The 27,870-nt window shown below is 33.6% G+C and overlaps 4 protein-coding genes across 6 annotated transcripts; 2 read left to right on the top strand and 2 right to left on the bottom strand.

Moving 5' to 3' along the window:
• Window positions 1-36: 36 nt before the first annotated feature.
• Window positions 37-6,327, top strand: LOC118059606 (uncharacterized). The gene is made up of 14 exons (XM_035072516.2): window positions 37-787; window positions 883-1,195; window positions 1,993-2,139; window positions 2,268-2,356; window positions 2,476-2,568; window positions 2,914-3,040; window positions 3,381-3,445; window positions 3,575-3,749; window positions 3,876-4,070; window positions 4,189-4,236; window positions 4,446-4,592; window positions 4,688-4,770; window positions 5,276-5,391; window positions 5,877-6,327. Exons 1-14 carry the CDS (start codon window positions 216-218, stop codon window positions 5,957-5,959), a joined length of 2,253 nt encoding a protein of 750 aa, XP_034928407.1. The 5' UTR covers window positions 37-215; the 3' UTR covers window positions 5,960-6,327.
• On the bottom strand, window positions 6,291-11,587 carry LOC118059610 (UDP-glycosyltransferase 74E1-like). 3 transcript variants are annotated; one of them, XM_073410459.1, is made up of 5 exons: window positions 10,661-11,587; window positions 9,929-10,325; window positions 9,377-9,834; window positions 7,457-8,217; window positions 6,291-7,195 (listed from the first exon to the last, which is right to left on the bottom strand). In XM_073410459.1, exons 4-5 carry the CDS (start codon window positions 8,150-8,152, stop codon window positions 6,446-6,448), a joined length of 1,446 nt encoding a protein of 481 aa, XP_073266560.1. In that variant the 5' UTR covers window positions 8,153-8,217; window positions 9,377-9,834; window positions 9,929-10,325; window positions 10,661-11,587; the 3' UTR covers window positions 6,291-6,445. The 3 variants fall into 3 exon arrangements, with proteins under 3 accessions (XP_073266560.1, XP_073266561.1, XP_073266562.1); XM_073410460.1 differs by having other exon boundaries at window positions 9,929-10,048; XM_073410461.1 differs by having other exon boundaries at window positions 9,929-10,033.
• Window positions 11,588-11,793: 206 nt separating this feature from the next.
• On the bottom strand, window positions 11,794-13,665 carry LOC118059608 (UDP-glycosyltransferase 74E1-like). Its single transcript, XM_035072518.2, has 2 exons — window positions 12,969-13,665; window positions 11,794-12,698 (listed from the first exon to the last, which is right to left on the bottom strand). The coding sequence occupies exons 1-2, from the start codon at window positions 13,623-13,625 to the stop codon at window positions 11,949-11,951; spliced, it is 1,407 nt and encodes a 468-aa protein (XP_034928409.1). The 5' UTR covers window positions 13,626-13,665; the 3' UTR covers window positions 11,794-11,948.
• Window positions 13,666-25,513: 11,848 nt separating this feature from the next.
• On the top strand, window positions 25,514-26,682 carry LOC118059604 (rust resistance kinase Lr10). Its single transcript, XM_035072514.2, has one exon. The coding sequence runs from the start codon at window positions 25,583-25,585 to the stop codon at window positions 26,639-26,641; it is 1,059 nt and encodes a 352-aa protein (XP_034928405.1). The 5' UTR covers window positions 25,514-25,582; the 3' UTR covers window positions 26,642-26,682.
• Window positions 26,683-27,870: the final 1,188 nt, after the last annotated feature.

Raw genomic sequence — 27,870 nt, 5'->3', positions numbered from 1 at the left:
ATTACGTCTTTGACTGGCAACTGTCACATCTTGACACCGAACAACCAATCCTCGTACAAAATCCAACGGCATAACCTGCCACCTCACTACACAACCATGCACCCGTACCTCACACTATAACTACACCCTCCCCTGTATCCCCCTCTAAAACCCTCCTCCTCCTTGCTCCTCTATTATTATTATTTTCTCAAAACATTCTCTCTAGAAATGAGAAAATGGCTGCCAGAGCAATTTTCAGAAGGAATAAATTGGCTTCTTACTACTTCAATCCTTCTTCAACTCGTTCTCTTCAGAGTTTCCAGTCCATCGCCGATTTACTCCACTCTTCCGATTCCCGATGTTTTAGCTGTCCGGCGAGTTACCATTTTAATTCCGACGATCGGTTGAGAGAAACAGTGAAAAAAGCCGAATGTTTTGGATTTTCTGGTGTAAGAAATGTTGGGTATTGCTTTAATGGGAGTTTGGTAGGTCCGCGTTTTGTGGATGGGAGGTTTAGGTTGGGAGATGGAATTTTAGTTAGGTATGCGTCGACGGTGGGGGTCAAGAGGTTGCCGCCGGAGTATGACAGTGATGATGAGGAGGGTAAGGAAATGGTTGGTAAGAAGAGGAAAGAGGCGTCAGCGGATGAGTGTGATCAAGCGGTGGAGGGATTGAGTTCGGCGAAGGCGAAGGCGAAGGCGAAAAGGTTGAATGAATCTATGAAAGCTGAGAAGTCGGTTTTGCAGAGAACTTGGGCTGCGCTTCTTGGTCTTGGCCCGGCTTTACGAGCTGTAGCGTCGATGAGCAGGTTGAAAACTTGATGAAAAAGGTTTCCTTTTTGTGTTGTGTTAATTGGTGTGTTTTGTTATGTGGACTGATATCTGTGTTTTTGTGGGTTTTTAGGGAGGATTGGGCGAAGAAACTTGTGCACTGGAAGCATGAAATTGTGTCGACATTGCAGCATTATTGGTTAGGGTTTAAGCTATTGTGGGCTGATGTGAGGATTAGTTCGAGATTGTTGTTAAAACTTGCTGGTGGGAAGAGTTTGTCGAGGAGGGAGAGGCAACAGTTGACGAGAACTACTGCAGATATTTTCAGATTAGTTCCGTTTGCTGTTTTTATCATTGTTCCGTTCATGGAGTTTCTGTTACCGGTGTTTTTGAAGTTGTTCCCTAACATGTTGCCATCTACATTTCAAGACAAGATGAAAGAGCAGGTATGGATTTTGGTGGGCATTGCAATTCTCTATAATTTATTTGTTGGTTAATATTATGCTTGAGATCTTTACCGTGTCTCTAGTTTTATTGAAATGAGTACAGTGATGAAATTAGTTTATGTTAGAACAGACATGTTATGCTAATATGTATCCACAAATATTCACTCATAATAGGGCCGCAAATAAATTTTGTTCACTATGAGCAATGCTGAATTTAGCTTGTTATAGATATATAAAAACATATCGAAGCTTGATTTGAGACTTGTTTAGTGAATATCCAAGTTCAAACCATGCTGTGGTCAGTTGTTTTGGCCCTCAAACATTTTTGAGGATGGGCTTGGATTAAACTTGGTACGTGGCTTGTTTATAGTTGTTAACTACTGATTGATATTGGTTGCATTCATATGAAATTTCAAATGAAAAATAAAATAAGGATGCATGTTACTTTACCAAAGGATGCATGTTTTCTTTGCATTTTGTAAGCTTTCATGTATCCTAGTCGGATATTGAAAAATTTTTCTATAGTTCTTTCTTCATATAATTACTTAGTTTAATAACAAGGGCAACCTCAAGCTCCTTCCCTTAACAAGCTGAACCTAAGTTTGAGAGCTAGATTTTAGGTCTGTTTGAGTTTGAAATCAACAAGCTTTAACCAACCAGGACTGAACACATCAATGCTTGGCTTGGTTGGACTGGTTTTCACCCCAATTCTATATGAATATGGAACTTCGCTTGTGCTCAGGGTTTTTCTTCTTTTGCCCCCTTTAACCACACATGTTGCTCTCTTGTCAACTTAGGAAGCATTGAAAAGGAGGCTAAATGCAAGAATAGAATATGCCAAGTTTCTTCAGGATACAGTGAAAGAAATGGCTAAGGAAGTTCAGAACTCACGAAGTGGAGAAATTAAGAAAACTGCTGAAGATCTTGATGATTTTTTGAACAACGTAAGAAAATTAGCTTTAGCTTCCACTCCAGAGGATAATTTCTTTACTTTTCAATTCTTTTTGTTTTTTGTTTTTAATTTATGCTCATGTTAATATTCACCACTATACACACTGCAATAATTTTGCAGGTTAGGAGAGGCTCCATTGTTTCTAATGATGAAATTTTGGGCTTTGCTAAGCTCTTCAATGATGAATTAACTTTGGACAATATCAGCAGGTTGGTGTTTTTCTTAATGTCCTTTTTATTTTAATGCATCTTATTGATTTGCTTAATACATATATTAACTGCTTGCTGAGGAACATGCTTCTCCCTTTCCTGTATTTTCATTCTTCCAGGCCTCGATTGGTCAATATGTGCAAATATATGGGAATCAGTCCTTTCGGAACAGATGCGTATTTGCGTTACATGCTCCGCAAAAGACTCCAGAGGTTAGCTGTTTGTTTTTTGCTCTGAATGAATGGATGAGTGCCTGTTACCTCACTTAGGACCAAATAGATTGGGTTGACCTGAGGGGAGACAGAATGAGAGTACTCTGGCTGTGCTAAAGTGGATTCTTATTTTAGCATGGATCATGGCATAGTAAAGTTTCTAGATACTGGTGGTTAACTCAATAGTTTATTGACCTTTCTGTATCTGGAATTTGATATTAAGAAAAATATTTGGTTGTTTTAAGTGATATGAAGAACTTAGTAGTGTTTGATTAACCTCTCTGCTTCTGTTGATTTTCACTAAAGAGATTATCCTGTTGGTTCATCATACTATTCTGTTTCCAGGATTAAGAATGATGACAGGTTAATTCAAGCAGAGGGTGTGGAGTCTCTTTCAGAGGCTGAACTCTGTGAAGATTGTAGGGAGCGAGGCATGCTTGGATTGCTCTCAGTTGAAGAAATGCGGCAACAGGTTTTTGTGTTTAACACCTTGTTTTTTCCATTTCATTATACAGTTTTTCAGGGTTTAAATGGATATTGATGATTTCAAGAATATGTTTGTTTGCATATCTAAAATGGCATATATAAACTTTGGGTTGGTGTATGCTTATGTTGAATTATTAACAAACCTTTTTAGTTCTATAACTCCATTGTTTCAACCATTTTTTTCCTAAAAGGGGGTGGGTGTTTGAGTTCAAGGAAACTGTTTGCTCTTAGTTTTCATTGTAAATCATCCTTACTGGTATGTGATTGAATATTACAAATTGAATATCCATGTACTGGTATGTTAACTTCTTGACTTTTCCTTTCAGCTTCGTGATTGGTTGGATCTGTCTCTCAATCACTCTGTGCCATCTTCCCTTTTGATCCTTTCAAGGTGAATCCTCTCCTCATACATTAATCCTGTTGTTTCCCCATCATTTTGTTCCACATGAAACCTTTTCTTCTCATGTATATTTTAGCCTGTTACCCCCTCTGAGTTTTATGGCCTGTGTAACACGTGCAGGGCCTTCACTGTATCTGGAAAATTGAAACCTGAGGAAGCTGTTCGGGCAACACTATCTTCCTTACCTGATGAGGTTGTGGATACTGTTGGTGTTACTGCTTTACCATCTGAAGATTCTGTTTCAGAAAGAAGAAGGAAACTGGAATACCTTGAGATGCAGGAAGAAATGATCAAGGTTGAAAATTGGCTGCAGTTTACTTCATATAGTTAGCAGCATAAGAGCTTTTATTTCTTCATAAATTTGTGGCCATTGATATTTCTTTTGAAGTGCCTAAACTTTTTCTCAATTGATAACTTATAGGAGGAGGAAGAGGACGAGGAAGAAGAGCGTGCCAGATCGAAAGAGTCTAAAGTTAGTGAAGAGGATGTAGCTTTGAAAGAGATGACCCTGTCAACAGCAAGAGAAGCGCAAGAACTGGCTAGAGCAAGTACATTGGAGAAACAAGAGCATCTCTGTGAACTTAGTCGTGCATTGGCTGTTTTAGCTTCAGCATCTGTAAGTATTGTCATGCTATAAGTTTTAGTGATCAAGGTTTTGCTATTTGTTTCTTTCCATCATAGTTTTGGTGATCTTCTCTGTAGTTTTTCAATTCTATATTCTACTATTCTTGCAGTCAGTAAGCAGAGAGCGTGAGGAGTTCCTGGGGCTTGTCAACAAGGAGGTACTATAAACCTTGAGTATCTAATGTCTTATGGTTTTATTGATTTGCAATTTCTGGTATGTGTGTCTATTATTTTTCATCTATTTGCTTGAGAAATCAAGTGAACTGTGTGGTACATAGTCTTTCTTACCTGTAGGTCATGGAAATGTGAGCTGGATTTGTAACAGCATGATCACTCAGCTCTTCTTTTGATCATTTTATGTTTTCAGATAGAACTTTATAATAGCATGGTAGAAAAAGAGGGAAATGATGGTGAAAAGGAGGCTGTTAAGGCATATAGAGCTGCCCGAGAGGAAACTGATCGAGCTTCTGAAGTGGATGAACGAGATGAGGTTTCTTCTGCACTAATAGAAAGGGTAATGCTCTCAGATTACTTTACTAGTTGAGCTCAAATCTACATTTTGTAAAATCTTTCTAGCTATGAACTTTTATGCTGCCTTTTGTTTTTAAGGTTGATGGCATGCTCCAAAATCTTGAGAAAGAAATTGATGATGTGGATGCCAAAATTGGTGATCGTTGGCGAATACTCGACAGGTTCAGCAATGTTTTGTTTTTAGTTATAATGCTCTCTTGGTTTCCCTGCAGGTGCTTTGAATGCTTGCATTTTATTTTATGATAAAGTCTAAAAAACTTAATTATGTGTAATGGGCACAGTCTATAGAAGCCCCATCAATTCAAGGTCATTGAATGTAGTTCTAAATGAACTTAGCACTCACCATTCATGACTTCGTGAACCTGAAGTAGCCAAGAGGTAGTCTGTTGAACTAGTATTAGGTGATAGACTTGGGTGGGCAGGTCATTGAATGTAGTTCTAAATGAACTTAGCATTCACAATTCATGACTTCTTGCACCTGAAGTAGCCAAGAGGTAGTCTGTTGAACTAGCATTAGGTGATAGATTGGAGTGGGCTTAAGGAATGTCTCAGAAATGAGTGTTGTTGACTAGTATGCATCAGAGGGATGCAAATACAGGGAATAAGATGGTTTATGAACTCCATCCGGTGATTGCACTCACATCCAGTAATCTTACTTGTATGCAGGGATTATGATGGGAAAGTTACTCCTGAGGAGGTGGCAGCTGCTGCGATGTACTTGAAGGATACATTAGGCAAGGAAGGCATCCAAGAACTCATCAGCAATCTTTCCAAAGATAGAGGTCGGCTAGTCATTCTATTTTTTGTTTATGCTTTTATCATTTTGAATGTGTCTGCATGTTTCAACATTCATCTCTTTCTTCTTATGAGAGGATTAATGCATTTATTCTCTTGAGCTGAGCTCCTACATGCAAACTGGTTTTGGTTATAAGAAGCCACATCTTATTTTGCGTAATTATAAAAGACATCTTATCATTTTTCCTCATTTTACCATGCCACATGAAAAAATATTTCTTCGCCGCGAAAGTAAACAAGTTATACCTCTTATTTACCAAGAACCTAGTCAACAGATAATTTTCTCAATCCAATTGGGTGTTTTGAGTTGCTTGTGGAATTCTATCAAGGGTCAGAAAATTAACATGATGCTTTTCTTCTACCTTGTACTTTCTCTCTGCTTCTTGTCATTTTGTTGAGCATTTGCTAAATTTAGTATTGTTTTCTTGTTTACCTTGTATAACTGATACCGAGATCATTTTCAATCGAACAGATGGAAAGATTCTTGTGGAAGACATTGTCAAATTAGGCAGTTGGACGGAAGATGCCAAAGCAACTGAAGAGAGGGAGATGTAAAAAAATCTTCCTTCAAATTCTTTCCTGCTGTTGTCTGGAAAGTACCCTACCTGACGAATAGTTTATTTAACGATAAAATGGCATGCCATCTAATGTGATTAGGACCCGTAGAAGAGTTTTTGAGCAATTTTTTTGACGTGGGGCTATATACCTGACCCATATCTGTTGGGTCATATATATACAAGTAACCTTGGTTTTCCCAGCTCGTTGATAAAGCTGGACATGCTTGCTAGTGCTGTAAAAGTGAATTCTGATGAATATATAAATGATATAGGTACACAGTACAGAACAAGAAATCGATATATTGGGCGTGACAGTTATATCTCGTGCCTTTGGAAATAAAATGCTCTGTGCAAGTTTATTCTTCAGATTGAGAAATCATGCTTTTGCATATGGTGGATGTGTAATCAAGTTTATGATTGAGGCAAACTACATCAGCTAAATAAGATGCATTTTCAAAGTTTAAGGCCATGCATATGTGTGCTTTCACACTTCTGAATCTTTGGTTTCATGGAACTTCCTTGCAAGTTCTGCTGCAAATTCTGTAATATTCTTATCAGAGCATCCGCCTTCATCTACTGCTGTTTTAGCTAGTTTCATCCATTTCTCAGAGTTCCTTCTTATCTTATTCCCTCTTTCACCTTCCATGACTTCCCGTAGACACCCTTCTACCTCTTTTTCAGTGACAATCCCCTTTTCATTTGCCTTCACTCTAACGCCTACATGCCAAACATCGGCAATGCACTTTGCATTTGTTGGTTGATCAGCCCAGTGTGGCATTGCCACCATTGGCACTCCTAAGCTCAACGCCTCGAGTGTTGAGTTCCACCCACAATGAGTCATGAAGCAACCAACAGACTTGTGCGCCAGAACCTCTAGCTGCGGGCTCCAGGTCACAATCAGACCCTTCTCTGATGACTCCTCCACAAAGTTGCTTGGAAGTTTTTTCCTTTCCGATTCTCTGACTACCCACAAGAAGTTGCAGTCACTCCTCTTTAGCCCCCAAGCAATTTCTGCCATTTGCTCCTCTCCCAGTGCAGCCATGCTTCCAAATGACACATAAACCACTGAGCCAGTTTCCTTTGAATCTAGCCACTCATTGCACCCGTCCGGATTGGGTTTGAAGAGGCTGGGACCGTACTCTTTATCGTCCTCCAGCTGCCTGTCCAAGTAAAATGATGGGATCAATGGTCCTATTGGCTTTATTGACCTTTGGCTTGCCAACCAGTTTACCGCCTGATGGAAATCAACAAAATTTTGAGTGCCACAGAAGTAAAAGGAGCATACTTTGAAAATATGGTATCATCTTATGAACAATGAAAAAAGAATTTAAATAGGAATTTGAAGCATTGCTGCTCTCGTATATGTTGCTTTGCCTGTCAATCAGTTGTTGACTAGTTGCTTGTTTGATGGCACATTTGTTTGCTTCGTTAAAATTTATATAAGTACTAAGATCAAGACATGCATTTCATATATAGAGAAGATCTTTAGTGGTACCTCTTCCTCCAGGGTGGTGAAAGTGTTGACAAAGATCCAATCAGCTTCCCTGAAATTCGAAAACTGACCGACCACATGGTTCAGTAGAAATGAATATTCTGATTCTGAATCCATACCTTGCACGAATGATGGTAGATCGGTAATCTCTAGTGGTGAAAGTGCTGGCAAACGTGAAACTGTTACCAGCAACTTCTCTGGTGGAATCTTTAGCTGCATCTCATGAACGTTGTAGTAGACATTGTCAACAGCACATGACTGTGTGAAGAGCGAAGCACCAGTGAGGCCAAGCTGTCTAGCTGTGTCTAGAAGCCAAGGCAAGTGGGAGTCATACAGAAGGCAACTTATTGGATGCCCAGAAGAATTGTTTAGTTCTGCAACGAGTTCTGGCAATTTTCGTGTCACCGCAGCTAGGAATTGTTTTGAGTAGTCATCGGAGGAAAGCTTGCCTTCATAACTAACAAAATCTACGGTCACAACTTCGACGGAGCCAAGTCGGCGGGTATGCTTGGTCACCTTGCTCGAGAAGATCACTATTGTGACGTGGAGTCCTTTGGAGGCAAGGCGCTTGGAGAATTGCATCATAGGGTTAATGTGACCTTGAGCAGGAATGGGTAGGGCCAGTACATGACTCTTACTCTGTCTTTCTTGCTTCTCCATTAATTTCTCTAACCAAACGCTGTCTATTAAGTTTTGCATTTTTGCTCTCGTATATGTTTCTTTGCTTGTCAATTTGAAGAACTTATCGGATGCTGTCGGGGAACCTGAGTAGGAAACGGTGAATCAAATTCATGCAAGAGGTGAAACATGTTGGAAGTAAAACAGGAGTGCTATGTATCAACACAACAATGTCAATAATAAAAAGAAATTACGAGGAAAGTATATTTTTATTAAATGTTTTTTTTTTTAAGCCTTTTTGTACTTATTTTTTTATTTTTACCTTTTATATATTATTTCCGGACTTATTATTATTCCACAATAAAATCTTAACTGGTGTTTACTTGAACACTTTTCGTACAATTCTTTTTTAAATTTTATTTTTCATTTTCATTTTAATTCCTCAGGATTATTTTTTGATTCTAGAGATATTTATTTTAAATTTTTTTTATTCTTTTATCCATATAAATCAGTTATCAATTTCACTGTCATTATACATTTTAAATTAAAATTTACAATCCTTATTTTAATTTCAACAATACCTTTAAATTTTTTTAAATTTTTTTGTGGAGGTCATCTCTTCTATTACATGCCTCATATTTTATTATTTTTATTTTTATTTTTATCCCAAGCTTTCATTACTCTTCAAAACTTTACTACTTTTGGTTTTATTTTTTACACGCGGGGTTCACAATTTGTTTTTAACAAATTATTAGGGAAGTCAGTTTAAGTTTGATTTTTTCATATTCAGATTATAAGTTATATGACATTATCTTTGTTTCTTTTCTTTTCAATGTTTAGCCGTGTTCTTAATTACTAAATCAATTGCTTAATAAAATTCTAGTTGTGCATATTCTCCAATCATTTGTGTGCTCTCTTAGGCAATCACACACGTATGAACAACAAACCCGGACCTTTGCTGAAGCTCTCTCTGTTACAAAGCATCCAAAAAAAAAACGGTGGTGTATGAGTTTATCCCCGATGACAAGGAGTGGCTTATGAGTAGTTTAGTAGGATATATAGCCACAAATGTGGACTATGCTCACCTTGAGCATATGGTTCTAAAAAATATCAAGCAAGCAATTGGCTTTCGTTTTCAGGAACAAGCCAAGCAATCATCACCTTAATTTACAAATAGAGAATCTATGGAAAAAGGGTTGACAGATGGATCTTTTGTATTGAAAACATCATTCTCTCATCTGAAACCATAAAAAAAGAGAGCAGAAGCTATAGATAGATTTGTGTGGGTGTCTATACTAGGACTACCTGGTGAAACCGCAGATGTATTGAATCCATTGTTGAGTACGCAGGGAAGATGGTTGGATACAATATTACTAGCATGAACCAAGGCTCTCTCACGGGAGTAAAAGTGTTGATGTGCACAACCTCTTTTATGACATTAAATGAACGTGTTTTGCTGGTTCCAGGTGACGATGCATTTGAAATCTCAATCATGGAAATGAAGCTAATCAACAAGGCTATAGACCTCGTCAAAAAAGGCATCAAAGGCCATTCAAATTCTCAGGTGAAAGGAACAAGGCTAATCAACAAGGCTATAGAACCAAGTGTATTAGGGCTTAACACTTCTTCAGCCTAGGTTTCAACTCCCTCCTCCAAAACAGCGAGAACCTTGAATTTAGACCAAAACCAATTGCAGAACTTCTTTTCTGCTTTCATACTTTCATACTTGACTTGGCAGAACCCCAAGAAGTGGTAGAATGGAACTAAAGGAAAGAAAAAAGAAGAAGCTCAGATGAATCAGAAGACTTGACCCAAAATCTTCATACAGAAAAGGAAAGAAAGTGATGAAAGATAAACCTGCTTTGGCGCACGATGACATATCAGAGGTTGTACCTGAGTTAATTGCCACTTTTGTAACTCACTCTTACAGAAACACATCACTGAAAGACACCGGCTCATCCCCTGTTACTAAATCAACTGCTGATAAAAATGAAGATATAACCTCTAACAATGCATCCATTGATGAAGAGGCCAGTGATACACAGGTCTATTTACCAGCTCCTATGAGCTTTCAGTGCAGTCAACAGGCCTCCTCATAAGCGGTAAAGGAAAACACCAGGGATGTTAGAAGCAAAACAAGGAAACAGAAATTGTTGCAAGCTAGTGGTAGTGTAGCTAACACTACTAAGAAATGTGTTTCTTCTGATTCCCTCAATTCAGGAATTAAACAAGGAAATGTTCGGTTCCAGACAGCCTGCAAGAATAATCAAGCTAATGGTTTTGACAGAGAAAAAGAGACTTAGGAAATGTTATATGATGCAGCGACTCTAGGCTTGGGAAACATCCCTGTTGTTTTAATGCAAGCTTCCTCATAATTTAAATGCGAGCTTTTCAGAGAATTTTGATTTTAGTGAAGCTGGTTTCATCAGGATCAATCAAATTAGAACTTTTTCTAAACATCTTTTCAAAAAGAAATCAATTCCATTCTGTCGTCATTCTTCTTTTTATACAAACAAAAACACCCATACATTGAATGAATTCATGGAAGCAAGCTGACGTGTTAATAACAAAAAGAAAAGAGGAACATACCTGGAAAGATGATGGTACTGCTCTTGAAGAAAAGGAAAAATATTTGTTTCACCAGTAAAATCCACAAGAGACCAGCAATAGTTGTTAATTTCAGCTTTCAGCTTGGCTTTCTTTTTTTTTTTCAACTCCAACCCCTCTATACTCCTCCCTCTTTTCAAATTTTCTCTCTGTTTTTTTTTCCCCTTCCTTCTCCCCCCTTACAATTTTGGGGACGAAGAACTAGCTGCCTACTGATTACTCATTTCAATGTTGACAACTATCTATCATCCAACGATAGATATTTAATCTACAAGTGGCTTATTTTATAGCATATTGCATGTGGCAAAGGCCAAAAAAGCAACGACTTTTGCTCGTAGAAATGGATATATATGAAACACCCGATGCAATGGGCTGCGTTCAATTTTATTTTCTCCCATTTAGGACTTTTGTCTAATAAACACACTCAAAATGCAATCATTTAGTGTTTGTTCGGTAATATAGTAATTTTTGCGGTTATAATTGAAAAAGAATTTATAAATTATAATTTAAAAACTATCCAATTGAACACAGTTATACCTCTTATTTACCAAGCACCTAGTCAACACATAATTTTCTCAATCCAATTGGGTGTTTTGGGTCAGAAATTTAACATGATGCTTTTCTTCTACCTTTTATTTTTTCCCTGCTTCTTGTCACTTTCTTGAGCATTTGATAAATTTAGTATTGTTTTCTTTTTTACCTTGTATAACTGATACTTAGATCATTTTCAATCGAACAGATGGACGGAAGATGCCAAAGCAACTGAAGAGAGGGAGATGTAAAAAAATATTCCTTCAAATTCTTTCATGCTGTTGTCTGGATAGTACCCTACCTGACGAATAGTTTATTTAACGATAAAATGGCATGCCATCTAATGTGATTAGGACCCGTAGATGAGTTTTTGAGCAATTTTGTTTGACGTGGGGCTATATACCTGACCCATATCTGTTAGGGTCATATATATAAGAGTAACCTCTGTTTTCCCAGCTCGTTGATAAAGCTGGACATGCTTGCTAGTGCTGTAAAAGTGAATTCTGATGAATATATAAATGATATAGGTACACAGTACAGAACAAGAAATCGATATATTGGGTGTGACAGTTATATCTCGTGCCTTTGGAAATAAAATGCTCTGTGCAAGTTTATTCTTCAGATTGAGAAATCATGCTTTTGCATATGGTGGATGTGTAATCAAGTTTATGATTGAGGCAAACTACATCAGCTAAATAAGATGCATTTTCAAGTTTTAAGGCCATGCATATGTAGGCTTTCACACTTTTGAATCTTTGGTTTCATGGAACTTCCTTCCAAGTTCTGCTGCAAATTCCGTAATACTCTTATCAGAGCTTCCGCCTTCATCCACTGCTATTTTGGCTAGTTTCATCCATTTCTCAGAGTTCCTTCTCATCTCATTCCCTCTTTCACCTTCCATGACTTCCCTTATACACCCTTCTACCTCTTCTTTAGTGACAATCCCCTTTTCATTTTCCTTCACTCTAACCCCTACATGCCAAACATCTGCAATGCACTTTGCATTTGTTGGTTGATCAGTCCAGTGTGGCATTGCCACCATTGGCACTCCTAAGCTCAACGCCTCGAGTGTTGAGTTCCACCCACAATGAGTCATGAAGCAACCAACAGACTTGTGAGCCAGAACCTCTAGCTGCGGGCTCCAGGTCACAATCAGACCCTTCTCTGCTGACTCCTCCACAAAGTTGCTTGGAAGTTTTTTCCTTTCCGATTCTCTGACTACCCACAAGAAGTTGCAGTCACTCCTCTTTAGCCCCCAAGCAATTTCTGCCATTTGCTCCTCTCCCAGTGCAGCCATGCTTCCAAATGACACATAAACCACTGAGCCAGTTTCCTTTGAATCTAGCCACTCATTGCACCCGTCCGGATTGGGTTTGAAGAGGCTGGGACCGTACTCTTTATCGTCCTCCAGCTGATTGTCCAAGTAAAATGATGGGATCAATGGTCCTATTGGCTTTATTGACCTTTGGCTTGCCAACCAGTTTACCGCCTGATAGAAATCAACAAAATTTTGAATGCCACAGAAGTAAAAGGAGCATACTTTGAAAATATGGTATCATCTTATGAACAAAGAACAAAGAACAAAGAATTTAAATAGGAATTTGAAGCATTGCTGCTCTCGTATATGTTGCTTTGCTTGTCAATCAATTGTTGACTAGTTGCTTGTTTGATGGCACATTTGTTTGCTTCGTTAACAATTTATATATGTATTAAGATCAAGACATGCATTTTGATATATGGAGGAGAACTTTAGTGGTACCTCTTCCTCCAGGGTGGTGAAAGTGTTGACAAAGATCCAATCAGCTTCCCTGAAATTCGAAAACTGACCGACCACATGGTTCAGTAGAAATGAATATTCTGATTCTGAATCCATACCTTGCACGAATGATGGTAGATCGGTAATCTCTAGTGGTGAAAGTGCTGGCAAACGTGAAACTGTTACCAGCAACTCCTCTGGTGGAATCTTTAGCTGCATCTCATGAACGTTGTAGTAGACATTGTCAACAGCACATGACTGTGTGAAGAGCGAAGCACCAGTGAGGCCAAGCTGTCTAGCTGTGTCTAGAAGCCAAGGCAAGTGGGAGTCATACAGAAGGCAACTTATTGGATGCCCAGAAGAATTGTTTAGTTCTGCAACGAGTTCTGGCAATTTTCGTGTCACCGCAGCTTGGAATTGTTTTGAGTAGTCATCCGAGGAAAGCTTGCCTTCATAACTAACAAAATCTACGGTCACAACTTCGACGGAGCCAAGGCGGCGGGTATGCTTGGTCACCTTGCTCGAGAAGATCACTACTGTGACGTGGAGTCCTTTGGAGGCAAGGCGCTTGGAGAATTGCATCATAGGGTTAATGTGACCTTGAGCAGGAATGGGTAGGGCGAGTACATGACTCTTACTCTGTCTTTCTTGCTTCTCCATTAATTTCTCTAACCAAACGCTGTCTATTTGCCTTCCATTCTCCTGATATATATATATGTAAGCAAGTTGTATCCAAATTGTAGGAGTGGACCATAGTCATGGTCAAACCACTTGGCAGTCAAGGAAGGAAGAAACGTGGTCACCAAGTTTACAAAGCTTGGAGGCAACTCAATTTTTTTTCTTCATTTTTTAACACTACACTACATTTTTTTATATAGGTCTAGGCGTCATCGTTGATAATTGGATGGGATTATTAAAAAGGCATTAGACTTAATTGAGTCAAGGAACTCCTGTAGGAATCAAGAACGGAACAAAGATTACAAACATGTATATATATTAAGCATTTATTTAAATTGTTATTGATCTAAAATTAAAGTCATAGTATATATATTAACAATAAAAATAAATGTGTAAATTAAAACAAAAAATTACTTGTTGAAACACTCTAAAATTATGAAATTTTTTAGGTTGTTAAGGACGAATCTTTTATGATTAAAGCTTTATTGTTCTGCACTTGTACAATTAGGATTTGTTTTAATATACCTCCCTAGATTCTATTACCAACACTTTGATTTAGATGTATTTTTAAACAAAGTCTTTGAATCAAAGATTATGTAACTTAAATATCTCTCAACAAGATGAATCTAAACTCTAGATTCGGAAGGAAAATCAAAGCATACAAAAAAAAGAAAACTCTAAAATGTGAGATGAGAAAGAATGCATTAAAATATAAAAACATTGTTGAAAACTCTTCATTCATCTTCTTTTTATAGTTGATTTTGAAAGCTAAAAAATATTGAAGAATTAATCCTGGTAACAATCAAAATTAATTCCTATATTATCAACATTTGATTAACTACGTACCACAAATTAAGAATTAAATTTGAACATAGTGGCCATAAATCTATATTTTTTAAAATGAAAAAATTGTTTAGATTTGGAACAAAAGCTTTTGGAAAAGATTAATAACATTTATGAGTTGAACTAGACAAACAACGGGTTGGAATAAATAGTTCTTTAGGGACTAGATCCAAGTCAAGTCCTAATTTACAAAAAAAATAATGTTTTTTTACCCCAAATATTATTCTATAATAAACCTAAATCTAAGCTCAAATACAAGTTGGGCCTAGCTCAGGTATTTAACCCTAAAACTTATTTTTCTAAGACCTCTCCCTTCTAAAACTTTGGGATACCTTTGAGCTTAATTTTAACTTTTCAATTAATCATTTTATAAACATTGTGAAAACTTTGTTTCTTTCTTATGTGAAATAAAATTCTTTAAAGGATTTTGGGTTTCACCAAAACATATAAATTAATAAATTATAGATTATGTTGATGTTCTATGTTAAGTAACATTTATTGAAGATATTAATGATATAATTATCCTATTAAATTGTTATAAAAATACTTAATTGATGTTATCCTATTATAAATTAAGTGACATTAAATTGTTTTTCTAGCTAATATGTTTTAATTGATGTTATTACGACTTTGATTTTGTTGATTAATATTCTTTGAAGTTTTAGACCGCTCATTCCTCTATATATTGAAGCCATTTGAGAATGTGGTGCAAACCGCATTCTTAAAAAAAAATAATTTTTTTTTTGTTAAAAATAAAATTTTTTTATATGTTTTGGATCGTTTTGATATGTTGATTTTAAAAATAATTTTTAAAAAAAAAAAAAAATATTATTTTAATATATTTTAACATAAAAAAATACTTTGAAAAAAAATCATAGCCAGACACATGGCATGCTATTGTCTTCTACTATTTGCCGGGGCTTTGAAGTTTGTGTGATGGGACCTTGACAATGAAGAATTGTAGCTTAAGTGTCCAACTTTTCTCCTATTGGCCATCTGGTCTTCTATTGACTTGGAAAATTCAAGATGAAGACTCCCTAGCTACCGTCTTCTATTGGCTTGGTAATTAAGTAGACAGTGGTCCTAGCATCTTTAATTATTTTTGGAAGTGATTTAATGGTTATTTTTTAAATTACAAAAAAAATAAAGATAAGAATAAAAAGAATTGTATAAAGAGACCAATTGTAAAATGATGAATATTCCAAGTATAAAGAATGAAAAAATAATATTTTGTTTTTCAATAAAAATGTAAGGGAAAAAAAAGAAAAAAATAAAGATAAAAAGAAAAGAAAAATAGTGATAAATAAATCAAATTTAAAATGATAAATATATCAAGTATAAAATTAAAGTCATAGTATATATATTAACAGTAAAAATAAATAACAAAAAATTACTTGTTGAAGCACTCTAAAGTTATGAAAATTTTGATGTTGTTAAGGATAAATCTTTTATCATTAAAGCTTTATTGTTCTGCACTTGTACAATTAGGATTTTTTTTAATATACCTTCCTAGATTCTATTACCACCACTTTGATTTAGATGTATTTTTAAACAAAGTCTTTGAACCAAAGATTATGTAACTTAAATATCTCTTAATAAGATGAATCTAAACTCTAGATTCGCAAGGAAAATCAAAGCATACAAAAAGAAAAAAACACTAAAATGTGAGATGAGAAAGAGTGCATTAAAATATAAAAACATTGTTGAAAACTCTTCATTCATCTTCTTTTTATAGTTGTTGAAGGCTACAAAATATTGAAGAATTAATCCTGGTAATAATCAAAATTAATTCCTATATTATCAGCATTTGATTAACTACATACCACAAATCAAGAATTAAATCTGAACATGGTGGCTATAAATCTATATTTTTTAAAATGAAAAATTATTTAGATTTGGAACAAAAGCTTTTGGAAGAGATTAATAACATTTATGAGTTGAACTAGACAAATAACGGTTGGAATAAATAGTTCTTTAGGGACCATATCTAAGTCCAAGTCCTAATTTACAAAAAATTAATGTTTTTTTTTTTTATCAAAAATATTATTTTATAATAAACCTAAACCTAGGCCCGAATATGAGTGGGGTGAGGCTGGCGCATGTTTTTAACCCTAAAACTCATTTTTCTAAGACCTTTCCTTTCTAAAACTTTGAGATTCCTTTTAGCTCAATTTTAACTTTTCAATTAACCATTTTATAAACATTGTGAAAACTTTGTTTCTTTCCTATATGAAATAAAATTCTTTAAAGTATTTTGGGTTTCACCAAAACATGTAAATTAATAAATTGTAGATTATATTGATGTTCCATGTTAAGTAACATATATTGAAGATATTAATGATGTAATTATCCTATTAAATTGTTATAAAAATACTTAATTGATGTTATCCTATTATAAAGTGACATTAAATTGTATTTCTAGCTAATATGCTTTAATTGATATTATTAGAACTTTGATTTTATTGGCTAATATTCTTTGGAGTTTTAGGCCACTTATTCCTCTAGATATTGTCTTCTACTATTTGCCGGGAATGTGAAGTTTTTGTGATGGGACCTTGACAATGAAGAATTGTAGCTTGAAGTGTCCAACTTTTCTACCCCCATGTTTTCTCCTAATGGCCATGTGGTCTTCTATAGACTTGGAAAATTCAAAATAAAGAGTCCCTTTCTACCGTCTTCATTTTTTTTAGTCTATAATATTTTTTTATAAAAAAATATTGACAAAAAATTACAAAAAAATAAAGATAAAAATAAAAAAAATTATATAAATAGATCAATTGTAAAATGATGAATATTCCGAGTATAAAGAATAAAAAATTACTATTTTGTTTTTGTCATTACTATACACGGTACCTGCTGCAACAAAAAAAAAAGAAAAAAATTATAATTATATCATTTATACAGTAATTCACAATTTCCTTTGTAAATGTATAAGTTTTATTGCATACTAAAAAGATTAAAAATAATATAGAGAATTGGGCGTGAATGAAGTCCAAATTGCCGCACCTAATTCTTCTCAAGTGATTAAAATTGCCTTGTCATTATCCCCTTATTTGGTCCTTGTTCTTACTTGACGAGCACTACCTTGACTTTGTAAATGCGGGAAAGTCATAAAAGCTACCCTAACCTTCTTTGGTGGGAGTCTGGGAACCCTTCATGTAATTTCATAATGCTTGATCCTAACCTGTATTGTTCTCAATGCTGAACAAGTATGGTCTAAGATTTAATGCTGGTCACTTGTTAAAAATAAAGGCAACTCTTGTTTTTTTATTGACTTTTTTTTCACAAATATATATATATATATATATATATATATAATTTTTATGACTTTCTTAATAGTATTTGATCTTAAGATTATCTATTTGGTTGATGGCATTGGACAAGAATTTACCATAATCCGGGAATGATCTTATTATATAGAGATTCTGCTGGCATTAGTCTTAGAGATTATTTTATTCATACAAGCTGCAACACATATTATTTTGCTTATTCTATTTATTAATGTATAGTATTCTCTCAGAATCCTATTGATAATAATAATAATTAAAAAAAAAAAAAAAAAGAAGCAGCATATTTGATATAAAACAATGGCTTAGCGCCATAATTCCAAATGAAGTTGAAAACAAGCTTGAAATTGAAAACTGGTGCTAGTTAGTTGTAAGAAATTGAAGGGAAAAGCACAAATATAGTGTTAAAGCAAAAAAATGTTTCAACCTGACATTTGCAATATCCAGAAGTTAAGCTTTTACATGAATTTTGAATTATATTTTTAGCCATCGAAGTTTTTTCAAACTTGTTTTCTCTTCAACAGATGCATGCACCATGCCTTTGGAGCAATAAAAGGCTAAAATTTATAGAAAAACCACTCAACAGATGCATGCACCATGCCTGAAAGAGGGAAGACATGGTCTGCTGTACTGCACTTTGGCCACATTGTTACAGACCAAACTTGTTAAATCGCCACGATTTATAAGTGTTGAATGTAGATTAATCCATCATAAATTAGATAAAATATCAAGTGAATCGATCGAAGGGTACTGAATGTAATATATTTTAATTAGCAACATGCACTAATCTGATCTTAAGTATTGTCTATGTTTTAGGTTGCGTGTCTCAACATATATTCAATGAGAATGGGCCCAAGATGTCCACTAGCTTGATTTTGCAACTGGTAGCCATAAAACTGGCTTCCCCTTTCAGTGGTGTGAACTCCTCATGTAATTTCCTAATGCTTCATTAACCACGCAATAATTCGTAGAGTTGACCCATGATAGATACCTTTCGTATGGAACGAGGATGGACCTAGTAAGATGTTTTTTTTATAAAAGAGTACTGTTCTCAAGACCACGCCTTATATTTGCCGAGTAACAATCCATTATTTTATTTCCCTTCAAGTTTTCTCTCGATGTTGAGTGGAATATCAAAGCACCTTCTTTTCGGTGCATATCCAGCCCTTCTTCTTCTAGTCATCCTAGCCGGCCACCAGAGTTGCAGTGCTATCAAGAACAGTACTGCTGACTGTGCTCCATCTTGTGGCAACATCCATATTAGCTACCCTTTTCGACTACGTACCGATCACAAAAGCTGCGGCAAAAAAAAATATGAACTTGATTGTAAAAACAACCGTACAACTTTATACTTGAAGAATAAGGGGGAAAAATATTATGTTCAGGCAATCATGTATGATAGCTCCTTAACCGCAATTCGACTTGTGGATGCTGATGTTCAAAAGCATGGTTGCTTATCCATCCCCCGTCATTCTTTTATGATGAGATCTCTCAACGATCATTATTATCCATATAATGTTATCGGTTACTCTCCTTTTACATTAGTTTTTATAAGTTGCCAAAATCCAATACCGTGTCCTCGATTTAATTGCGTCAATACTTCTTCCTGCAAAAATGGCAGCATTTCTTCTCACAGCTCCCGCCATGTGGAAGGTTATTCCTATGTGATGGTTGCTGAGGATCTGTACGTTTCTGACGTACCGGACTTATGCCGTATAAATTTGATTTATGAAGCGGCTTCAATTTATCAAAAAAAGAAAATTACCAACTTGTCTTTGATAGATGTCCAAGATATTTTGGCGTCTGGCTTTGATGTTGGATGGGAGCAGGATGAATACAAAAGAAGTACGGTATTCTCTTTCTCTCTCCCTCAAATCACCTCATCTGAATACATACGAAGTATATGTTATACCATGTTTGGTATTAGTACCGTCCTTTTGCACCAATGCGGTATATATTTGATTGATTAACTGTGTTGTTGTCACTTTAAAATCTAAATTGCATAGTAAGGATGGACATTACTTTAATCAAAAGGTTAGACTAACAGTTTATGGGTACATTTTATAAGCATTTCACTTTCTCATTTTATTTTATTTTTCATTTATTTTTTTTATATGGGATAGTTATATACCACTCACATAAACATCCAACAAATCTCTCCATTACATGTGAGTCTAACCCATTCAAACAAAACTTCTCCTCCAGTAGAAATATTCAACAATCCCAAGAGGGACAATCACCATTTGAATATTATAGTACCTTCAAGAGATCACCATTCTTACAAAAAAAAAAAAAAAAAAAAAAACATGTATTCATCTAGGAACTCGTACCTATACCTTTTGTTTCTACAAGGATGACTCGTGGAGTCATATGACATTAAAAGCCGCATCTTACTACTTTATGAGTTGTCCGCTCTTAACTTAAAAGTCTAACTAGCTATTCACTTTTACCATAAGAAAACAATCATGAAAGTCAGTCCATGTTATCTCTATACTCACCCTAGCCAATATTGTGTCATTGTTTATACAAACACATGTCATATATACTTGTGCCTTGCTGAGCTATCGGCTCTTATACCACTTGTTGGAGAGCTATATATTAGGGAGTCACTGAGGCCAACACTTGGGACTTGCACGCATGAGAACTTACACATAAAAGATGAGCACTGTTTTAACCCAAAAGCCCAGACTAATGGATTATGGGTTCATCTTATATGTTATAATTTATTTTTGAATTATTTTTTTAAATTCATCTTTTATAAAAGTTTTAAAAAATAAAATAAAGACTAATATTTTAGCAAAAGCAAATTAGAAGGATTTTAAATTTAGAAAAAAAGTCAATCTGCAATTTTAAAGCCTAATTATACTCTATTTTATCAAAAACTTGAGAGATAATGCAGATTCAAAGACAAATTAAATGATTATCGAACAAATCTATTTAAAAATTAAGCCTAAAACATAACTAGACTTTTAATAGGTCAATTTGATTTAATCATAGGCCAAATTAAAGTTTAATTATGTTTAAGAATTAATTTGGGTCCAACTAAAAGATTTAATTAGGTGCAATAACTTAATTGTACTTTAAATGTGTCAAATTAATTTCATTAAGAGGCTTGATTGGTGAAACATTAAGTTTGAGAGCCCAATTTGAGCTTAATTGAGAAAATTAAAATTATAGGTGACCAAATTTTATTTTTACAATCTAATTGGTTGAATTTAGAGGTAAAATTGCAACAAAATCAAAGTATTAGAATCATTTAAGAGTTAAATTGAAAAAATTCACAACCAAGAATTATTTTGCAAAAATTGTAGAATTATGGGAATACAATTGATCAATATCTTTAAGGGATTTCAATTAATTTTATTCATTTGACTCATTCTTTGTGTTTTTTTTTAATAAAAACAGGAATTGGTTCTCCCATCAAAGGTGCAATAGGTAAGCAGCTCTTTCGAATGGTTTTTTATTTTTTTTTCCAGGTCCACCCAGTACAGGATAGAAGTGGGTAATTTGAAATAATTGTGATCAAACAGTTTTCAAAGAAGATTATCACTTTTATTTTCTTATTTTATCCTTTTCATTTGTTAGAAATGTAGAATAATAATAATAATTACATGGACTGTTAATATGTATGTCATCCTTTCAAATGACCATTGCAAATGTGAGAAACAACACATTTTGTTTCCTTTCTCCATGTATGGCCTGATGACCTGATGGTGTTTTATTCTATATAAATATCTCTTCCATGCATGTCATTACAACTCCTCAACTTTTTTATACTACTGGTATCATCCATAATTATTTTATAAGCCCTGGTAAACAGTACTATCAAGGCCTCCTGGTCTCTTTAACAGCTGTTTGTTTTTCTTTCAGATTTCCTGGCTAATCGTATTCTCGCTTACGTTGGTAAGAACATTTCTAGTTATATAAATTGTTAAACATGGAGGTTAAATAAGGTGTAAAACATTAAAGGTGTGGATTGGAGAGAGATAGATCTTTAGAAACTTCAGTACTATTACGTAATCTTTCCATCTATAACTAGAGAGATTACATGTATGATGGTACGAGGTTGAGTATGAAGTGGGTATATCCACTCTACCCATCGATCTCAATAAATATCCGCTAAGCTCCGAGTAGGAGTTCATTATTAAATCCGGTCTCGATTTTGATCTGGTTAAGTAGTTGGATCTTGAGTTTTATGAATCAACTTAGATTAACTCAAAAAAATTAAAATAATTTATTTAAAATTTTAATATTTTATATAAAAAAATTAAGAAAAAATTTATATAAATATAGGCTATATATATTATAAATAATGAGGTTTAAAAGAATTTTTTTAAAAAAAAATTATTCCACGTTGAAAAAATAACTTTTTTTCTTAAGAATATAGAGTATAATTAAATAGTTTGTTGTCCTTCTATTTATGTTTAATTATTATTTTTATAACTGTGTTTTTAATTTTATAAATTAACTCTTGTGTTCTTTAAATTCATTTTATTAACTTTTATCCAATTAATTAAATAGTTGGCTTATATAAAGTATCACTTCTACTTTATATACATATATGATATTATTAAATACTTTGTTCAATTATTTATGAAATGACTCTTTATATTCATGTAGGGCTTTTGTCACCAAATAAATTGTCTTAGATTTAGTTTTATAAGACAATTTATTTGGTGATTGTTACCGATTAAATTTCGCTTTTCTAGGGGCATAGATTCAATACTTAGGATAGATCTTGTGATGATGCGGTAATTATCTATTGATCAAACAGATGTAGATTTCACATTTACATAGTGAAAATAAAAATTAGATAAAATTAGAAAAAGACCAAATAAAAGACTAGTTTAAACCAAATAAGATTATGCTCTCCCGAATGATGATCCACTCTATCAATAATCATTTCAGTTCCATAATTTCTCAGTACATATCTTTTTAATTTTCCTTTAAACTCTCTAAGTCTATCTCTAGCTATCATATTTGTCACACGTGTGCGGTTATTATCCTTGATTGAGATTTTGATGAATAAACTTTTTATTTTTTCAATTTGACCTTAATTTAGTTAATTTCAGTCTTTAAATTCATGCTCATTTTCCAGTTTGGTCTGTGGCTTTGGATTTCTTTGATCAAGTCTCTAATTACCATCAAACTTTAATATTTATGCAATTAAGCTCACGATTTGACCAAATCAACTCTTACAAATTATAATTCGATCCTAAAACTTTAATTTCTTTCAATTAAAGCCTAAATTGACATAAAAATCAATGTTTCTTGCAATTAAGTCCTTAAACATTTAATTTTGAATTTCTCTTCCTCAAATTAAATTTTCTTTGCCAATAAGACCTTCATCAATCGAAAATATACTATAAAATTTTAATATTTGTATATTTGATCATCCTCAACCAATCTTGGGTTTTTTTTAGGTGTTCCGGTATCCTTTTCTCACTGATATATTTTTTTAATTTTTTTTCAACAAGTTTTTATTTTTTTTTGTACTCTCTTTTCCGCTTTTTTTTTTCTGTATGGGGACTCCAAAAAAAAAAAAGATAACAAAAACTTCATTTGAATATCAAAACAGACTTACATGCTCTTTCCTTCAGTTAATTTCATGAATTATTAATCTTATAATAATATTCTGAACATTGACACAGTTTTCTTTTCCTTGAAATGTAGCCATATGGCCGCTAAGCAGGTATTTAGAAGGTGAGGACCATTGATGTCTTATTTATTACTGTTCAAATTTGCAAAACGAATATATATCTTGGATTTGATACATATATATACCATAGGCTTTTCCTTTAATTTTTTTACAAAATTTTAGACGCTGACAATACCCTCTTTTTTTTTTGGTGAATATAGATAGCTTCTGGATAGAATATAACAGCTTTTTTTTGGGTGAACCTACAATATTTCACATATTTACTTGACTCCTTTTCTGTTAATGTAGGACAACCGCGATTGAAATTCACATTTTATATAAACGGTGAGGATTAGTTCAAGCATGTTTTAGTAGGCTCATGACTTGCAATCTTCCTCTTACAAAAATGGATGTGAATTTTAGTTAAAATCTCAATGTTAGTTTCTCTCTTCAGATTAGAAGAGAATGGAAATAACAAGTAAAACAAGTTGATGAGATTTTCTAAACTTTTTTGGCTTATAGAGGAGGAGAGATATTGTTTGTGTTTCTTAATTAGTTTCTATTTGTTTTCATTGTGTCTGCATGTATTTATTTGGCAGGAGTTTCTACTGTGAAGACGATCTCGTCAGATTTTCTAAGCATTCTCATACTTTTGCTCATTACCCTACTTGTGCTACTTGTTCCCATCGGTAAGCATTCTCCTTTGCTTTCTTGGACTGACTGTGAAACATTAAATTTATGTATTAAGATGCAAAACCATTAATTATGTGTGCAATATTATCTCCAAGCTTTGGTTCTTTCAATGGTTAATTTCATCCATTACCTTTTGCTTATTTCCATAATTTAAATTGTTAAAAATAATAAGTCTTTCAAATTTTAATTTTTCATTTCAATTCTAATTACTCGATCAAATTTATATTGTTTTTAGCCTCAAATTAAATGTATAATAATATCCTTATTTTTATATATATAAAACAATGACTTATAATGCAATTGAATGAAAATATCTTTTAATCATATTAATTATCCAGAGTATTTTTATTTATTTATTATAAACTTTATTGTTGGTATCGTAGAAGCACATAAATACTGGCATGGATTCATTTTTAAAAGGTGTTTATTGGATTAATCACACATTTCATTTCTATACTCTTGGTATTTTCTTAAAGCGACCCATTTATATTAAGCACATAAAATATCTACTCTTAAAATATCTAAAATTTTTATATCAGATCAAAAATAGAAAAAATAAATTGAAAAGCCTCTAGAAAAAAAAGAAAGAAATGGAGTATTTAAGATTTATTAAATATTAAAAATAAAAAAAATGTAAATAATTAACAATGACTTAACATTTTTTTATTTTTTATTTTTCCCTATTTAGAAAAATAATATTTACAATACTCCATTGTGTTTCTTTTTCTAATGGTTTATCAATTTCAGTTTTCAATCTATTTTTTTTTTTCAAATTTCAAATTTTAATTTTTTTCTAATATTTCTCAATTTTTTGATTTTATACAATTGTTTTAATTATTCTTTATTAAAAAATAAATTCCATGTAAAATTCTATATTCTTGACACATGTTCACATTTAATGGAAAAATTGATCAAATCACAATAGAGGGATCATATTAAAAATATCTAGAATAAAGGGATTGTATAAAAAAATATTAAAAATTATTCCATTGTTTATTAGAGCTCTGAGTTTTAAATTAGAGGATTAGGATGCAATTAAAAAAAATTAAAGTTTGAGGACTCATATTTAACTGAAGAGATTATAAGGCAATGAATTAAATATTAAAAATAAAATGACAAAATTTGAAAACAACATATATAGACAAGAAAAACTCGATATATATACTTTTAATATATTTATTCTTTGCATTTTCTCTAAAATCAATTAAATCTCAGTTAAATTGTATTTGGTGATAAGAATTTCAAATTTGGAAAACATTGATGCTTTTGTGGATACATGTTTGAATTAAGAATCACAATTTCATTTTGAAAAACAAAGTATTTACATGGCAATCTAATAACAAAAAAAATATTTCCATAATTGATTGTTGTTCTTATAATGTTTATATGCAGGGATATATCATACATTATTATTCGTTTGTGGGCTACCATGTCTCATAACCTTATTGGTCTCCAAATGGCGAAGAAGGCATTTATCAATGTATGGTAACATTGAAGAATTCTTGCAAAGTCATGATCATAATCTCACGCTTATAAGGTACTCTTACTCGGAGATTAAGAAGATAACTTGTGGATTCAATGACAAGTTAGGTGAAGGAGGTTATGGTTCGGTGTACAAAGGAAAGCTTCGTAGTGGTCGTTTTGCGGCTGTAAAAATTTTGCGCAAAGAAAAAGGTAATGGGCAAGAATTTATCAATGAAGTTGCCACCATTGGAAGAATTCATCATTGCAATGTGGTGCAACTCATAGGCTTTACTGTTGAGGGCTCAAAACGTGCCCTTATATATGAGTTCATGCCTAATGGATCTCTTGAAAAGTATATTTTTTCGAGGCAAGGAAGCATACCGCTAAGCAACCATAAATTATATGAAATTTCTCTTGGGGTGGCTCGTGGCATTGAATATCTACATCAAGGTTGTGACATACAGATTTTGCATTTTGACATCAAGCCTCACAACATTCTTCTTGATGAAAATTTCACTCCAAAAGTCTCAGATTTTGGACTTGCGAAATTGTATCCAACTAGTGCTAGCGTTGTGTCCCTCACTATGGCTAGAGGAACAATGGGATACATGGCTCCTGAGTTATTTTACAAAAGTATCGGAGGCGTCTCTTACAAAGCCGATGTCTATAGTTTTGGGATGTTGTTGATGGAAATGGTTGGGAGAAGGAAAAATCTGAATGCATTGGCAGATCATTCAAGCCAAATGTACTTCCATTCATGGATTTATGACCAGGTTAATGAAGGAAGGGATATACTTGAAGATCAAGCAACAGAGCAGGAAAAGAACACAATAAAAAAGATGACTATTGTGGCATTATGGTGCATACAATTGAAGCCTATTGATCGTCCCTCGATGCACAGAGTTGTACAAATGCTTGAAGCAGATATTGAATCTCTACAAATGCCTCCTAAGCCTTTTCTCGTTCCACAACAAACATCAAATGATGATAGGATCAATATGGCTAATCCAACAAGTTTAAGAGATGCGTCGAATGTTTGTAGCATCGATTCTTCATATCAATTTGGTCGTTGATAGAAATACTCTTGTAAGTTTGTTTATTTAAGTAATATGTTAATTTTTCATACCTTAACTATCTGAACTTTGATGATAGTCAAAATTATATTGGTGTTTGTTAAAACTTGCAATTAACCAGCTTTCAAAGCATCCTTTATACACTAGTAATGTATTGTTCTCACATTAAAATATGAATTTCTAAAATTACTTAATGTTTGTTCCTTTATACACTAGTAATGTATGAAGTTGTAGCTATAAAAAAATATGAACTTGCTAATAAGACAACCATCCAATTATATACTTTAAGAAGGTAAAATATTATGTTGAGGCAATCGATTATATTAACTTCATAATTCAAGTTGTTGATGCTGATATTCAGAAGGATGGTTGCTTCTCCATTCATCTTTGTTCTTTAATCAAATATAAGTTCAACAACAAGGATTATTCTCCATCTAATTTTTGTTGGTTCTATGAATTTGGCGAATAGGCATTTTTATATTAATTTTCATAACTTGCGTAAATCCAATATTAAATCCTCCATTTTTTTTGTTAAGGATACTTCTGCTTGCAAAAATGGCTCTGCATATTATAATTCTACGTTTAATAATATTCTTATGCCATGGTTAGAGCTAACTTATATCGTATAAATTTGATTTATCCTGTGTGTAGATCTTTTTTTAATTTGCTAGAAAATATAACCAATATGTTCTATGTCCATGATAATTTGTCCTATGGGTTTGAGTTTTTATAGTTTCAAGCGTGATGTGATTTTATGAGTGAGAGTTCTTGCGACCTTGGCAATGATACAAAAGACTTCAACTTAGCTCAAATATGAGCTTTGATAAGCTATGAGGCATCGTGGCCTTGTAACGCTCAAAATACTTTATCAATGTTCGCTTCTATTTGTCCTTCTCTGGATCCATAAAAAAAAAAATGTTCTACATTAAATGTACAACTTGCTTGGTCTTTTATAGACTTGACAAAAAAAAGGGTGATGATGAGTGAGACCTTGGGGCCTTTGGAGGCTGAAGTTTTGGAAAATTGGAGCATTAAGTTCATATGACTCTGTATAGGTAAAGGTAGTACTAGCACAAGACTTTTAGTAACTCTTTTTTTCCTTGTGATTTTTCTCTAATTCCAAATCAAACACAATATATATTTAGTTAATGAATGGAGTTATGAATCATGTGTAAAATAACCATGGAAAATAAAAAACTACTTGTTGGGTGTGTTTTTTTAGAAAATTT

Source organism: Populus alba, chromosome 7 (genome assembly GCF_005239225.2).
Source record: "Populus alba chromosome 7, ASM523922v2, whole genome shotgun sequence".
In the NCBI taxonomy this organism is placed as follows: Eukaryota; Viridiplantae; Streptophyta; class Magnoliopsida; order Malpighiales; family Salicaceae; genus Populus; species Populus alba.
This window is presented reverse-complemented; position numbering and strand designations above follow the sequence as displayed.